This window comes from Microcaecilia unicolor, chromosome 1, assembly GCF_901765095.1.
Source record: "Microcaecilia unicolor chromosome 1, aMicUni1.1, whole genome shotgun sequence".
In the NCBI taxonomy this organism is placed as follows: domain Eukaryota; kingdom Metazoa; phylum Chordata; class Amphibia; order Gymnophiona; family Siphonopidae; genus Microcaecilia; species Microcaecilia unicolor.
This window is the reverse complement of record NC_044031.1, coordinates 106,949,904-106,967,606: the sequence shown is the minus strand read 5'-3', so window position 1 is coordinate 106,967,606 and position 17,703 is coordinate 106,949,904. Positions and strand designations below refer to the sequence as shown.

At 43.2% G+C, this 17,703-nt stretch overlaps 1 protein-coding gene across 1 annotated transcript in view; it reads right to left on the bottom strand.

Annotated features, from left to right (window-relative positions):
• Positions 1-17,703, bottom strand: part of PRTFDC1 (phosphoribosyl transferase domain containing 1) — a 147,898-nt gene that overhangs the window by 110,513 nt on the left and 19,682 nt on the right. The window contains exon 2 of the mRNA XM_030199290.1: positions 13,518-13,624. Within this exon, the coding sequence (XP_030055150.1) occupies positions 13,518-13,624 (107 nt within the window). The remainder of the gene's footprint in view (positions 1-13,517; positions 13,625-17,703) is intronic.

Sequence of the window (17,703 nt, the reverse complement as noted above, 5' to 3'; positions counted from 1 at the left end):
AATAGAATTTCCTTGGCACAGAAGAAAGAATAAAGAAAGAGAGACTAATAGGCTCACTTCCTACCTGCTGGGAGACTGAGAAAATACTGAGGCTAGGGTCACATGACCAGGGCTCTTATTGGCTCTCTAGTGTCAGAGTTGTTTCTCAGTCTCCACCTGCTGGAAGGCGTGAACCCATCAGTCCAATCCTGGGCCGGTCCGGAGGGATGCTAAGGAAAATATCATTTTTTTAGGCTCATATATTAATTGTACTCAGAAAATGTCTGTAGCCACACCAGTTGTATATTCTGCTGAATTTTGGCATAACTTTCAATCATCAGTTCCTATTTTAAACCACTATTGTAATGCACATAAACTCCAATAATTCATGATAGTGATGATACAGGGATTTAAAAATCAATTCTATAATAACGCTCGCCATTCAATTCCAAACACTTCTAAAATGGTCCTCCACCATTGTTTTTAGAGTATTGTTCTGAGGGTTTGGGAATGAGCCTTTATGAAATAAGCACTTTTTTGAGAAATTGTATGGGCACCCTGTTATCTAAATACTGGAGGCAAAAGGACTGCTTGAAGGTCAGACAGTAAAGAAGTGAAGAGAGTGTTCAAACATATTTTCAGGTTCTCTACAATTTTGCCCACAATGTTAAAAAAAGGGATTAACTGTAATCTGCTAACTTCTGAACTGATAAATGAAGAGACAACACAAAGGTAAACCGAAAATGTGATAAAATGTCCAATACATTTCTATGAGAGAAGAAGTTCCAGCTTCTGTATCACAGCAACTTACCAACAGCAAAACATCACAGGGAATTCCTCCTTTCAAACTGCCTCTCTGAGTTCTGTGCGTTCCCAACCCTCCAAGCTGCCTGCAAACCCCTAAACTACAATTCCGCAACTGCTCCACCACCCTGTAAACATAAGAACATAAGAAAAGCCATACTGGATCAGACCAATGGTCCATCTAGCCCAGTATCCTGTTTCCAACAGTGGTCAATCCAATTCACAAGTGCTTGACAGAAACCCAAATAGTAGCAACATTCCATGCAACTAATCACAGGGCAAGCAGTGGCTTCCTCCAATTAAAAAAAAAAATAGAGTTACAGTGGGATTTGATATTTGCTGGTTTACAGTCCACTGCACTAATCACTCCCCAAACTGTCCCACCTACTTGCAAACTGTTCCACCCCAATAATAACTCTCCCTCCCCTCACAACTGACCCATCACCTGTGACAAGTCATGCTGGCTGCTGTGTAAGTCTCTATGATCCCTCTAGGAAGTGGAGGGTGCACCTTGGTAAAATACATCATTTCCTGTTGTTGCTGTGAGTTACAATAAAACAAGTACTTAGGACTGTTTATTTGGCCTGATAGTGTGTCTGCATATGAATATATGGTGTCAGAAGTAAATTAGGCGTGGAAAGCCCACATTGATTCTGCTTCTTCTACCACTGAGTCTGGAAGGGGGACTGCACTACAAATTCTCAACATTTCAAAAGCCAGTGGCTTTTTATGAAATTGATCTGGAAGAACGGCAGATGAAAAAGTGCTCTGCAAGTCTCCTGGCAAATATTGGTGTGGAAGTGTTTGACCTGTATGAGACCCTCACCTTTGAGAGAGTGAGCAAAACCCTGGATGCTTTTGAAAATTATTGCATTGGAGAAAAAAATTTGACTTACAAAAATTGCATCTTGCAGGAAACCAATGAATCTTGTCCCTGCCCAAATCAGAGAACAGGCAGTCACAAGCATGCCAGGACTTCAGGCGGCTATTAGCCCGCCAGAAGGGCATATACTACTACTGTAATGGCAGCCATAAAGCAAAGAAGAAAGCATGAAAAAGAATCACTTTGCCAGTGCATACAGAAGCCAGTTTTATGTACACTGCCTGGAAAATGACAATGATGACAGAGAAGGCCTTTTAGCCTTTAAGAAGAGGTAAAAGCTAATCCCTGAGAAAGTTATATGCATGCTTCCAGGTTGGAGACAAGCTGCTGAGGTTCCAGTTGGACACAGGGGCCACAATAAATCTCTTGCCAAAAGAGATGGCCCGAGAAGCTCTCGGATTGGGATATGCTCCTCGGTCTCCTGAAGCTAATGTCTATATTTGACATCACTGAGCTACAAACAATGGGGATGATTACCACCAAAGTGATGAATCCCAGGGACAAATCAGTTACAATTACAAAGTAGACTTCTACTTCATCAGACGATATAGGCAGCCCCTGTTGGGTGCCTATGCTGTCAGCAATTGCCGAACTATTTCTAAACACCAACAATGTGTTTTCCCTGTCCAGCCACTCTAGATGCCTTTATGACGTCTGCCAGTTGCTATGATGGAGGAAGTTAACACAGGGTTACAAACAGTGATTGCTGCTGGCTGAATCTCAGACTCTCTAGTTGCAGATCTCCAGTACTTCCTGGTAAGTGAGCCTGCTCTACCTACTTCCAGGATAGCTAACCAAAGGGATTATGGGTAGGATCCAGCCAATGGGAAAGCAGTGGGGAAAGAGCATTAGAATGCAGGAAGTTCTTGTGCTGTAGAAATGAATGGCCTGATATTCAGCCATAGTGGACAGCATTTCTTTTACATGCCGACTGCTGCAGTTGAGTTAAACATGCATATTCAGTGCCAAAGTTCGCATTTCTGCAAATGCTGAGCATCCTGGTATAACAGACAGAGAACAGTGATATTCAGTGTTGTTCTTCAGGTAGCTCCAGGATTCGCCCCCAGACTACCTCAGTGCTATCTGGATAGTATCGGTGTGGTCTGTAGAGGTTTTCAAAGACATTAGCTAGATAGTGGTTAGGGTGGTGGACTTTGGTCCTGGGGAACTGAGGAACTGAGTTCGATTCCTGGCACAGGCAGCTCCTTGTGACTCTGGGCAAGTCACTTAACCCTCCATTGCCTGCCGCATTGAGCCTGCCATGAGTGGGAAAGCGCAGGGTACAAATGTAACAAAAAAATAAAAATAAATAAAAAATAACGCCACTGAAATTTGGTTATGGTCCTGCTCAGCGGAACTGGCCACCCGGTGAATACTGGGCCAGAAGTTTCTACATGTGGTGAGAGATGGAAAAGAAATGAAGCTACCTTTGGAAACGGGAAAAGCAGTTCCAACAGCTGCAGCACACAAACACTGATTCACAGTAATATAAGAATTATGGAACTGCACCTTTCAAAGAGTTCTCTCCTCTCTTGATAACAGACACACAGACAGCCAACAGAGATATAAACATGCACACATACATACTAGCATGCCCACTCATGTACAGACACACACGTGCAAATTTCATGCATCGACACACTTAAGAACTCTCTCCCTTCTGCCGTTAGAGCCCCAATGCCCACAAAAATTTTTAAGTCACTACTGAAATCTCTTCTCTTCTCTAAATCTTTTGACTCAGCTGCTTAGCCTGCGTTCTTTCCTACCTCTTTTCTCTCCCTCCCCCTTCCCCTTGTTTCCTTGTTCCATCCACTATCCTTTTCCTTTTTTATTCTTCCCCTCGTCAGCACAGTACAGATTGTCTTTTTATTTGTGTAAATTGCTTAGTCGCCCGTCCAAGCTCTATTTTGCGGTATATCAAATGTGCAGAAATAAATCAGAATAAATAATACACACCACTCATATAAACATACATAGACATATCAGCCCACAAAGATACACACAGACAAACAAAATGGAGATGCATACACAATCATATAAATACAGAAATCAGAGATTTATATACATGCACACACCCACACTTGCAAGGGGTTGGACAGAATTCCACAAGCTATGCTCTCCATGCTTGACCCACTTGTTCTTGGTCTGTACTAATCTCTCCCAGAGCACCTAAGAAAATGGATGATATATAACAGAGCAGAGGTGAAATGTGCCATATGTCCTTTATTTTTAAAAAAACAAACAAACAAACAAACATTTCACAGTGCAGCCGTTTAGTACCTCATTATCCTTACTTTAGGGACACTCCTTGATAGAATTCAAGGTTCTCTCTCCAGGCTGCCAGCACAGTTGATAAACATGTGGGGAGATAGCTATAACAGAGTGCCTAAACAAATTAAAAACAAAAAAAAAATATCTATTTCTATTTTGAATAGGCAACACAGGCATTTATGTATCTTGTACAGTGACCCCCAGTAACGTACAAATGCTGTTGCACAAATGTTGCACGTGATGCAAAAGTGTAAATGTGTGTAATCTGTGCATATACATGTGTCTTTTATCACAACTCTGCTCCACTCTCCACAAACTACACCCTCAGAAGGACCTATGCATACAACATAGAAAGTAGGCAAGGACTTGTATGCCTACTTTTAATGCATGTCTTCACCCGGCTTACACAACTATAAATGAGCCATTTTCCACATGTAAAGCAAGCTTTACAAGTGATGAAAGCTGTATAAAATGATTCCCTGGCAGTCCAAATGTATGAATACAGCACCCCCCCCCCCCCCCATATTCAACTAGCGGCGGGCAGCGGTTTTACTGTCTGCTCCTGCTATTAAACCCAGATATTCAATGCTCGGCCATTTCCAACGACTGGCAATGAATATCCGGTTTCATTTTCAACTGCTGCAACTTAGCTGGTTAAGCAGATATTCAGTGCTAACCGGTTAAGTGCTTAAAGGTTAACGATACGCCTGCTATTTATGCGCAATATAACCGGTTAGCAGTTAGGCGCTACAACACTGTTTAACCTGCTAGGAGCTGTTCCTGGTCGGCTAAATAGTTTTGAATATCAGGCCCATAGTGGCTGAGGAATTGACCAGAACAAGGGCTGCAGATTCCCAGCATCCCTGGCACCTGAGATTTCATCCCGCTATTTTTCATGTACTCTACAGCAGACCAGAAAAACTCTCCCCCCTCCCCCAATCCCCCTGCTTCCAGCCAGCTTTCCACAGACACAGCTCTGTCTGCAGCCTGCAGGCTGTCTTTTAAACTCCTTTAATTAGACATGCTCTGCACCTGGTTACTGCCAGAAGGGGCTCGGGACCCAGACCCAGCCCTCTTCCCTATAGCCCTTCCCTAGGGAGTCAACAAAACATACCCAAGCTGGTCCCTGCCAGTACGTTTCACATTTAAAATGTGTCCCGGAGGCTGTTCTTTCAACTGCACTTCAAAAACCTCCCGGGGCAGGATCTATCTATTCTGTTACTCAGCTGTACGGTAGGATTATTCATATGTGAACAATCTGAGTGTGGCATTATCTTGCAGTTCTGCCCTGGCTCTATAATCTAGCTTATCCATTTCTGCAACAGAAAAGGAAGATTTTAACTGTATGGCACCTGACAAAGAATTAAGCCATCAAAAGTGTGTCATTTTGCAGATTAGGATACTTTGGGTAAAAATAACTGCAGCAACAAAGGAAGATGATCAGGCTCCTGGGAGTACTCGCCCTGCTGTTTTGTGGCAACCTCGTTTCTCAAGCCAGGTGATTCTTAGCGTTCAAGGAAAATAATCAAAAAAACAACAAGAACCTACTGACAAGATTTTGTATATATATATATATATATATATACACACACACACATATATATATATATATATAGATATATATAGATATTTTTTTTTTACTTGTCTAACTCAAAAATCTCTTGGAATGTTAAATCAATACTTTTTATGAACTTACAAGCTGATCCACCATAGAAAAATTTGTGGATTTTGAAATGTGTTTATTTTTGCAAAAATGTAACTTGAAAATTCTGTGCCTACACCTGCGCTGTAAGAAAATTTGGAGTAGAACTCCAAAATCTGGAGTACTGTCTTGTTCGCCATTGTTTCAACCAGTCCTGATATGATGGTCACCCTTTACCCAAGCAAGGCCAGAAAATGGTTCCCTGTCTCGTGCCTTAGCTGCAGATATTCAGAGAGTAAGATGCAGCCTCAAAGCTTTTCACTGCTCTAACTTGCTTTTGTCTATTCCTTCCATGGCTATCGGGGGGGGGGGGGGGGGGGGGGGGGGGGGAGGGAGGGGATCACAACAAAGTACATTTCTAAAGCCATGTAAGTAGAATCAATGTGAAGTACATCGACACAAATAAAATAAACTTCACTACAGAAGGCAGGAGGAAAAGCCTTAGAACATCTGGTATTTTAAAATAACCTTTCTGCGAAAATCAATCACTGGCATAAAAACCTGCTTTATGAGTAAAAATATCTTCAAGGGTACTATCACATATTAAACAGAAACTTATCTCAAAACTGTGCTACAGAGTGAATATCCACTCTGAGCCTATATGAAATCAACATTAATCATCTGCATACTTCAGTAAAGAGAGAATGTTGAAGCAAACGGGAAATGGAAATCAAGTTTACATGAACTCCTACCCGGTAAAAGACCTCCCCCTTGGAAGGAGGAGGTAGAAGGAAGGCAGAGAAGAGCTGATAGGGAAAGTAAGGGAGGAAAGGAGGAAAACCCTCAGAGGGGAAAAGGGAGTAGGAGACTGATGAAAAGGGAAGAGATCTACAGAGCCCAGCAACACTTGCAAGGCAGGAGGGAACAAGAGAAACAGTACCACAACTCCCAGCAGGTAGTAGAGTCAGGGGGTGATTGGGAGATGGAGGATAATCAGGGGGAGGAGCAGCACCTGGGAGAGAGGGTGGGGGAAGACTCCATGGAGTGGGAGGAGATTGAACTGGGAGAGGAAAGTGAAAATGTCATGAAGGAGAGTGGGGAGGAGCAGATGGAGTTCTTTTGCTCTGGACAAAGGAAGGTGGGAATGGGTGAGACTGCGGAGAGAGAAGCCAGAGGTTTGGGGCCGCTAAGTGTCAATGCCTAGTGGAGATCTGACTTCATGGAACTAACTTAAGTACCTGAAGAAGGTCAGTCTGAACATTTTGTGCGAGGTTGTCAGAGTGCTGGTGGCTGACAAGCGAGGGTGGTGAAAATGCCTCCAACTCCTAAGCAGTAGAAGAACGGAGAGGAGGAATAGACTGATCCACAGGTTTATCCCAAGTTGTTAGCGAGTTCTAAGACTGAACTGTTCTGAACTGTCGTTGATTGTTGTGTGTGTTGGAGAAGTGAAGCAAGGTGCACAGAGACCAGCAGCTGTAGTACAGTGGACATACTGTTTTCCCGCTGGTACCGCTGTGGAATAAAGTACTCTGCAGAATAAATATAGTACTGTGAATAATTACTTTTTGCAAGTGCGCAGAAGCAGTTCCTCTTAGGAGGTGGATTAGCCCCAATTGTGTGGGTGAAGGCGGACAGCACGGAGAGGTGTTAAGTCGCGAGCAGACAGCACGGAGAGGTGTTGAGTGGAGAGCGGACAGCACGGAGAGGTGTCGGATCGAGAGCAGACAGCACGGAGAGGTGCATGCTGACACCCTCCATCCCATACCCACACACAAAAACCAACCGTTTGAAAATGTATGTGAAACACTGAATTGGATTAAATCCATAGAACTCTGGCAATGATACATAAGCCAGGAAATTCAAAGTTTTGGAAGGCCAGACAACAAGCTAAACTTAATTATCTTTCACAATTACACCTTACTTTTCAACTACATTGAACTCTCTGTTCCACTGCAATGGCCTCATCCAACAGGTATGTGAAATAGATTAGAAGATTTTCCATTTAAAAACAGATTTGATTTTCTAGAACCCCAGCCAATTTTGAAAACTATTTTGCAGCACTTCATCAAATGGAAGGAGAAACACGTGTGGCAGGTGACAAGAAATGTTGCATGTACTGAAAACATGTACAATCTGAGGGCAATGTGAGAGAGAATGCTGTAATCTGGAGAGGGCATGATACATTCAAACAAATATGACTGAAAGATGTACAAGTCAATTACCAAAGAAAAATTTTGAAGCTGGCTGTGGTACATGCGGACCCATGGACACCTCTCATTGTGTTTCCCTTAGAAAATCCCGCAGTGGCCAGTGTCATGAAGGTCTATATGCCCCATGTACTTTGCAGGTGAAATGCAGACAAGGAAAGCAAAAGCAGGAGATGAAAATGGAATTCCCGTGTATACTTCACATGACCTGCCTTACCCTCATGAAGAAAAACACATGCACCATGGACAGCTCATATGCTTTTCCCTGCATAACAGTGAGCAAACATTTTCCAATAGGCCTATGGCAGTGAGCATTTGTCTTTTAATTCTGGCCATCGCATACATTTTTTAGTGTGTAATTAAAAAGGGAGCATGGACATAGGAGGGGCATGGGCAGGTCAGGGGTTTTCACTGAACATACTCGCAGTTGGGTGCAGATCCCAGCGTTACAAGCTATTCTACAAACGGCGCCCAACTCAAGAGCGCCATTAGAATCTGAACCTTGTCCTATCTGTATAGCAGTGGTGTACCGAGGGCGGGGCGGTCTGCCCTGGGTGCACGCTGCTGGAGGGGTGCAGAGAGCAGCTGCGCACCTGTCGGCTCTGCTGGTTCCATGCTCCCTCTGCCCTGGAACAGGTTACTTCCTGTTCTGGGGCAGAGGGAGCAGGGAGCCAGCGGAGATGACAGCTGTGCAGCTGCTCCTAGCAGCTAAGAATGCACCCGGGGGGGGGGGGGGGGGGGGGTGTCGTTGCACTGGAGGAGGGGGGGGGGGGGTGTCGTGCTGCACCCTGGGGGGGGGGGGGGTGTGCGCAGTGGTGATCCGGCCTGTGTGGCAGCCGACCTAGGATCGTCACTGCTGTATAGCTAAAGTTTAAATTTAGGACAGCCAGGTTGCCAGATTAAATCAAACTGCTAAGCTGTACAGCTAGCAGCTGAATAATCACCTCTATAGATATTGGCCCCTTTTACCAAGCTGCGGCAAAAGGGGGCCTGCGCTGGCATCAGTGCATGTTTTTCACGCACACCGAGACCCCCTTTTATCGTAGTGGGTAAAAGGAAAGTCTCTCTTTCCCACAGGAAATGGCCGTGCAGCAAGTGAAGAACTTGCAATGCAGCCATTTGGGGGGGGGGGGCCCTTACCGCCACCCACTGAGGTGGTGGGTAAGGGCTCCTGTGCTAACCCGGCTGTAACCGGGCAGCGCGCGGCACTGCCTGATTACCACCGGGTACACTGTGGTGCAACAAAAATAAACATATTTTTGTAGCGCCGGATACGATGGCACGCTAGGGGTGGGAAGTACCACTGGTACTTCCTGTTTAGCGAGTGGTAAGAAGACAAGAACACCAGCCAGTAAGTGAATAACATCCTACAAATAAAACAGGCTTCACCATCTTTTAATCATAACCCCTCCTCCCCCTCTCTATTACAAAACAAAAACACAATCACCGACAACCTTGGTTCTTACGGTCGTCGGTGACTCAGAAAGGGACAAAGAACTGAATGTACAGCTAATGTATCAGCAAGAAAACCAAGTACCAATGGTTCTCATGAGATCAAGTTATAAAGGTATTCAAACGGAGACTTTTTTCCTGTGGTGTCATGTGTTGAATATAGCAATCCCAAACCAACAAAAAGCGTTGTTTACACTTGAGGGAGCTACGTGCTTCCTATGCTTCCCACACTAATAACTGATGAACTCGATTCTGCCACTTCCAAATGGAAGGCACTTCATCAAGTTGAAGATTGCAAAACACATTTTCAGCCCACAAGGCACAATTTCCTGATAAGCAATGTGACCCCTCTAATACTTACTCTGGCAATCCCCTGCCAACCCAGAAGCAGAATCACCGGTGAGTGTAACAGAGTACGACCTGTTAAGGTTGAAATATAGCTTACAATGGCCGACCAAAACCGGCCAATTGCAGGACATTTACCGCACAACAGACATGAGAACCAACTGCTTGCCCTGGAATTTGTAGTATGAAGTATTGCCACGATTTGGGTTTCTGCCAGGTAGTTGTGGCCTGGCTTGGCCACTGTTTGGAAAAAAGGATACTGGGCTAGATGGACCACTGGTCTGACCCAGGATGGCTACTCTTATATTCTTAGTGACTGTATGTGGCCACACTTGTGGAGTTGATAGGTCACTTAAATTTAAATGCCATTTATGCACTTAAATTTATAGAATACTGCAATTCTCATGGGTAAGCATACACTTAAGGGCCAAAATGACAGTAGCACACTCAAAGACTATTCTGTAATTATGCGTTAAAATAGCCCAGCACATATATAAATGCAAGGGGGATGCTCACAGGGGAAGGGCATCCATGTATCACAGGCAGGGCGGCACTTAAACAGGCTTCTTAGAGAATACTGTAAATTATGTGCATAAAGGTTGAATTTAGGCGCACGCCTTTACGCCTGCCACAGACCTGGTGTGTGTGCACTGACACTGGCTCACTTACATATAAGTACTCTTATAGAATACTGCCTGTGCAAATATGGTCCCTAAATGCTAGCACCGTTACAGAATCGCCCCCTAAATATTTTATTTATTTAATGGGTTACTTTGGGAGCCCTAACTGCCACCTCAATGTGTGGAAGTAAGTGCTCCCCGCTGCATGGCCACATGGCAAGAGTTATCTTACCGCGTGGCCATTATTTTGGGGGGATTTTTATCCGCTGCAGTAAAAAGGGCCCTGGTGCGTGGGAAAAATGGCACCTGCCGCTACTGCAGCTCCTCTTTTTCCCACAGCTTGATAAAAGGATCCCACAATGAGGTAAACTTGAAGATGGCCAATTGAATCCTAGTAATAGAACAAACATAATACACTATCAGAAATTTAACAGCAGTGGAGAACAATCATATAACAACATTTAGTAACTGTCAGCAGAATTCAAATGATACCATAATAGAGGGCATGAAAGAATGTTCAAGCAACATAGATACGATACTATATGTCAGCATAATATCAAATAAACAACTAATAAGCACACATTAGAACATTTGAATAATATAGATATAATGTTAATGCTGTTCCTACAATATGATGAAACATTATTATTATGTAGCCTGGGGCCAAGTGCACACATATAGACAGCGACCAGATGGGTGGTACAAAGTCAATTGGGATAAACAGATGGGTGGTTAAACCGAAGGCAAATAAAATGTACAGTCAAGTAAGATATGGGAGACTGGTCTAAATCATAGGGTGTGCAGCATGCTAGTCCAGGTGGAGACTGTAAGTTCCTTTAAATAATGAGCCAAAATTACTCCCTGTATGATGGACTAAAAGCAGAGTTAAAACTGGTAAATACAAAATCTACAACATGAAATCAGGAACTGAAGAAATTACATTCTGAAAAATGCCTGGAACCAGCAGAATATTACTGGCATTTGTTACCATGAAACATGTTCTATTATTCTGTAACAATATATTAAGGAGGGCAAACGCTGAAATGTTTTACACAGCTAAACAATGTTCATCTGAGTGAAAAAACTGTTTGTAACTGTCACTCCCCATCCCCTCATACCCCAGTTAACTGTAAAATCAAGACGCAGTACAATGAAACTCAGTCATTCATAAACATAGTAAACATAGTAGATGATGGCAGAAAAAGACCTGCACGGTCCATCCAGTCTGCCCAAGAAGATAAATTCATATGTGCTACTTTTTTTATTTGTACTGTCCTCTTCAGTGCACAGACTGTATAAGTCTGGCCAGCCCTATCCCCGCCTCCCAACCACCAGCTCTGGCACAGACCGTATAAGTCTGCCCAGCACTATCCCCGCCTCCCAACCACCAGCCCCGGCACAGCCCGTATAAGTGTGCCCAGCACTAGCCCCGCCTCCCAACCACCAGATCACTGTTATGTTGGCGTTTTCAACTTTGTGAATGACTGACTGAGATTCATTGTACTGTGTCCTGATTTTGCAGTTAACCAATAAGACCCCTGAAAAAGGCTGGGGGCTGAAACATGGCCCATGATGGTTCTGTCAGCGCTTGTTCTGTACTGTTTGGACAATAAGGGCCCTGTTTACTAAGCCACGCTGTAGCTGCACAAACGTTTTAGCACACGCTAACAATAGAAACACCCATAGGAATATGAGGGGGTGTCTTTTTAGCGTATGCTAAAAAGTTTGTGCGCCTACAGCGCAGTTTAATAAACAGGGCCCTAAACTTTTTCTTGATCCACTGGAGATTGTGTTTGGCATCTTCCGCTCTCGTGGTATTGTTGTGCTTCTTTGTGGAAGATTTTTCTTGCCTCCCTTTGGTTTGTCTCTATACTGGGTCATGATTGCTTAGAGTCCAATGATTCAGATAGAAATCCTGGCCAGAGAGGGAAAGTCTTCTTTTCTGAGCTGAGCAAGAGCTCGTTCTCACGCTACCACCATGCCTGACAGTTCCAGCAGTCACTGCCACTAAATCCAAAGTTGGTCAGCTCATGAGAACCGGGACATAACTTCTGTGCTAAAGATAATCCGAGCGATAAGCCATCTTGGCTGAACTGACTTGAAGTACAATGCTTGGGGTTTGCTTAGTTTTTGTTCTGGCTTCTTTTTTTTTCTTTAACCTATTGTACGTTTATAATTTGTATTTTCCTGTCTTTTTTTTTTTTTAGATTTTTGATTGGTATGCAAATTTTTTGTTGTTGTCATAGGTAAAATGTGTTTTCTTATTTCCTTTTGTTAAAATCCAACAAACAATGCTGAATTTTAAAAAAAATGTGAAGACGGTACCAGGGTGTAAAACAGTGGTTCCCAAACCTTATCCTGGAGGCACTCAGTCATTCAGGTTTCCAAACCTTTATTCCCAAAGTATTACATTATTAAACAACCTGTAAAAAGCATGGTACTCTAGATCAGTGGTTCTCAAACCTGCCCTGGAGGACTGCCACCCAGTTGGATTTTCAGTAAAACCCTAATGAATATGCATGAGAAAGGTTTGAATGCCTGTCACCTCTATTATATGCAAATCTCTTCCATGCATATTCATTAGGGATATCCTGAAAACCTAACTGGCTGATGGCCCCCCAGGACAGGTTTGAGAATCATTGCGCTAGTCTCTATATAGCCCCTCTTATGTGCTGAGTAGGTACTATCGTTGAGCAATGAAAACCTTGCCCCTCCTTGGGGGCTGTGAATGTAAATCTCCAATCCCAAGTTTAGCACTCAAAGGAGGGAACTGAGGACCTTCCACATGACAGTGCTATGCATTGCGACTGGCTGGCCAGGAATAACCTCTCTTTTAATTACAGCCTGAAGTCTATTGAGGCAAATCAAGTGAACTTGAGGGAGACTTTCCTAAATGTTAAAATCTGTCAGTGATAAAGATGTCTAGGTACAGGCAGAAATTCAACTTATGGGCCCTCTAGCAACAATTCTGAAAAGACCCCTAGAGCGGATTAGAAGATCCAGCAGCAACTGCAGGGTGCACCCAGGTCACGCTCTAGTTTGTCAGCTTACCACTCCAATGTCACAGACCTTACATGATTTCCGACTTTACCTTCCCTTCCTCACCGTTGAGGATTCTACCTGCCTTCCTGATTTCCAGTACCACCTGCACTGCCAGGCTGCTCTGTGACAAATACATTTATACTAGCAATTCCTTTTGCCCCATTACCTTTTACTTGCCTGTCAATTTTTGTGAAAAGGACAACTACTGTATTACAGGGACACAGGATAACTTTGCTGCAATTAAGCTGGGAAATGTAAAAGAATATAATTACCTGTCCGTGATGATACCGTGAGGTATAAACACACATTCCAAATCTTCAGAGTAGTGGCGTGGAAATGTAAATAAATCCAGTTCATACCCAGGCCAATCATCTGGGATCTGTAAAATTGATAATCATAACAATCAATAAGAAAACACATAGCTGAAGAGAATTTGCCTCCTTTTACTCAAGTATATTATTTGCCGAAGAAGACATTAGACCAACAACAACAACAACAATAACATTCCCTTGATGTATCTGCTTTGTTGGACACCACGGAATCAGATTTAGCCACGGCAGCTACATTGGTAGCAACCGTGGCTTTGCTACCTGATAAACAGTGATTATTTCATATGTTTTTCAAGAATAGAGAGAAGCTATTTCTAGGCTTAAAAATTTTGCTTTTTCCTGATGTTTCAAGGCAAACTCAGCGAAGGCGAAAACAGTTTTTGATGTTGAAGCCTGCAGTTTTGCAAATAGGGGGTACATTCTTCTTAAGGTTTCCTTATCTATATATATATAAAACTCACCCTCAACGTTCTGAAGACAGTGACGTCAGTGAAGCCAAGCCCTGACTTCCTTCAAAAAGGTTCGAAGGTTCGTGGTAGTGAAGCCACCAAAATCGCTCCGGGCCCCGCCCTCGAGGGCGGAGCAATGGCAGAACAACGAAGGGGTTTGCAGGGAGGGAGGCAGGGAGGTGGGACATCGCTCCGGGCCTTGCCCTTGCGTCAAACGTCATGACATTGAGGGCGGAGCAATGCCAGAACAACGAAGGGGTTGGCAGGGAGGGAGGGAGGCAGGGAGGAGGGGTGTTGCCGACGAAATCCTTGATGGCAGAACAACGAAGGGGTTCACAGGGAGGGAGGCCGGGGGGGGGGGGGGGGTTGCAAAATCGCTCTGGGCCCCGCCCTCGCGTCAAACGTCATGACGTTGAGGGTGGAGCAATGGCAGAACAACGAAGGGGTTGGCGACGAAAACCTTGCTAGTGCCCATTTCATTTGCTCAGAAACGGGCCTCTTTTACTAGTAAATGTATAATAAGATACAATGCAGTTAAATATGTGTTTATAGAATCCTCTCATCTATTATCTTTTGTCGCGTCTAAAAGATCTTTAGGAGGTTAACTAGACTCATTTAATAATTACCAGCCCTTTCTTAGGTACAATATTACCTTATAGAATTTTGCTTTATATTCCTCATTTTCTCATTTAATCTTGGATTCCAATAATGTGGACTTGAGTGTTTAGGTTGTGTGTAATATCACTTAATATACTTTGATTGTTATAACACTTGTAAACTTATAAATAAATTAAAAAAAAAAAAAAACATAGCTCATTTTCTCCAAGACATCTCTTTTCTCTAAGATACTGCACAACTATTAGCCTGGATGGCTGGATAATATATTTCTGGGAATGGGACTGATTACAAATGCCCAGAAGGAACGGAGAGAATGGAGCAAGGAATATTATGCTTATTACTGCCTGATCAACAGAGACAAAGAGGTATATTTTCAAAGCACTTACAATTACAAAATTACATAGTAACCTATGGAACTTTGCAAGTCAAAAGTGCTTTGAAAATGAGCCCCAAAAGATATTAAAATATCTCAGCCAAAATCAGACAGGGAAGTGCTTACAGAAGTGCTGAGTTAAGTGTTGTAATCACTAGGCTACTCCTTGGCTGAGAAAATATTTTGACAAACAAGAGGTCTGCCAAGAAACCTGTGTATAAAGGTCATACTGTATAATAGAAAATGTGGCCAACTGCCTTTGAAATTTAAGGGTGATATAGTGTCAGTATTAATACAAAAGGAGCAGCGCCTCATTTTTCAGTGGCGAACGGTAACCCCTTTAGGACTCAACAAGGAAATTGATTGGTGGGGTTTGACACACCTCCTTAACATTTAAAAGGGTAGGTGGAGTTAAGAGAATACAACTACTGCGCATATTCCGGCATTCTGGCTGAACGTGAATACAACTACTGCGCATATTCCGGCGTTCTGGCCGAACGTGTGAGAGGAGATTGTGCTGTTCCTGCCTGAAGGTAGCCGTTATACACTGCGATGTACTATTTAGGTGATAGCAAGGAAGAGATTAAAAACACATATAATAAGACTGTTATATAGCATTAAATACAATTATTGCTCTTGAATTACTTTTTGGTAAACGTCATTTTTATTTTAGAATGGCGTTCCCCTGATGACGCTACGGCGAAACATGCTTGCATGTAGGGAACCAAGGACATATAACAACAGGGAACTGGTTCAAAAGCTCCACATTATTTTGTTTCACGGCACGATTTTTAAGCGACTGGGACTCCCACCAGCCACAGCTGAATCTACCTGCAAAGCACTAAGATAAGTGGTTTTCAACTGCATTTTCAGTTTGGGACAAGGAATTTTTATATCATCAATAGTTGCTAAGTATAACATCTCAGGCAGGTAGGAGGTATAGTGCTATGACTATTGGGTACAACACATTTAAGGCTGCTAGTCAGTCTAGTGGTGGTTGCCAACTCACTGAGCACTACTTGCAAATAATAACAATAAAAAAAATTATTTTCTTTTCGTTTTTTTACACACAGCACTGTAGTAGATATATTTTTATATTTTCATGTTATTAGGGTTTTGTTAGTGTACACTAAGTGGAGAAGAAAACCTGAAGGATTATTTACACCCCGGAAGTGTTTACTATTAAATTTTAACTGCCAGACCCTCGACCATTCTTCTAACGTTCGGAGATCCCTTCTCATCGTTTCTACTCCCTCCAGGGTATCTAATGTATTGGCTATTTTTGTGTCATCTGCAAAAAGGCACACCTTTTCTTCCAACCCTTCAGCAATATCTCCCACAAATATATTAAACAGAATAGGCCCCAGCACCGACCCCTGAGGAACTCCACTGCTCACCTTCCTTTCTTCTGAGTGGATTCCATTTACCACCACCCTCTGCCACCTGTCGGTCAACCAGTTTCTTATCCAGTTCACCACTTTCGGTCCTAAGTTCAACCCTTTCAGCTTATTCACGAGTCTTCTGTGGGGGACCGTATCAAAGGCTTTGCTGAAGTCCAAGTAGATTACATCTAGCTTACATCCCTCATCCAGTTCTTTGGTCACCCAGTCAAAAAAGTCAATAAGATTAGTTTGGAAGGATTTTCCTTTGGTAAAGCCATGTTGCCTCGGTCCTGTAACCCGTCGGTTTCTAGAAAGTTAACTATCCTTTCTTTCAGCAGCGACTCCATTATTTTTCCTACCATCGACATGAGACTTACCAGTGTGTAGTTTCCCACTTCTTCCCTGTCTCCATTTTTGTGAAGAGGAACCACATCCGCTCGTCTCCAATCTCGCGGAACCTCTCCAGTCTCTAAAGATCTATTAAATAAATCTTTAAGAGGTCCTGCCAGGACCTCTCTGAGCTCCTTCAGTATCCTGGGATGTATCCCATCCGGCCCCATAGCTTTGTTCACCTTCAGATTCTCCAGCTGTTTATAAACTTTCCTCCGTAAACGGCACAGTATTCACTCCATTCCCAGACGTTCCCTCGGCAGCCAACCGTGGTCCTTCTCCAGGATTTTCCTCCATGAACACCAAAGAGAAATAATTGTTTAGCATGTTCGCTTTATCTTCATCACTCCCCACATAGCCATTCTCATTATCTTTCAGTCCCGCAATTCCATTCCTATCTCTTCTCCTTTCTCCAATATATCTGAAAAAAGTCTTGTCGCCTCTCTTTACATCTTTAGCCATTTTTTTCTTCCGCTCACGCTTTCGCTAGCCGTATTTCCCTCTTCACTTCTTTCAGTTTAATCCAATAATCTTTTCCGTGATCCTCTCATTGTGTTCTTTTGTATTTCTTGAACAAAGCCTCTTTTGCTCTTATTTTTTCAGCTACTTGTTTGGAGAACCATATAGGCTTCCTGTGTCTCGTTTTTGTTTACTTTCCTCACAAAAAGATCAGTTGCCATATTTATAGCAGCCTTTAGCTTGGACCACTGTTTTCCCACGCCAACAGCTCCTTCTTCAGGTATTCCTCCATTTTATCAAAATCAGTATGTCTGAAATCCAGTACTTTGAGTTTTGTGCGTCCGCACTCCGCCTTCATATCAAACCATACAGTGTGATGATCACTATTACATAGGTGGGCACCCACTTGGATATCAGAAACACTACCTCCATTAGTGAGCACTAGATCCAGCATTGAC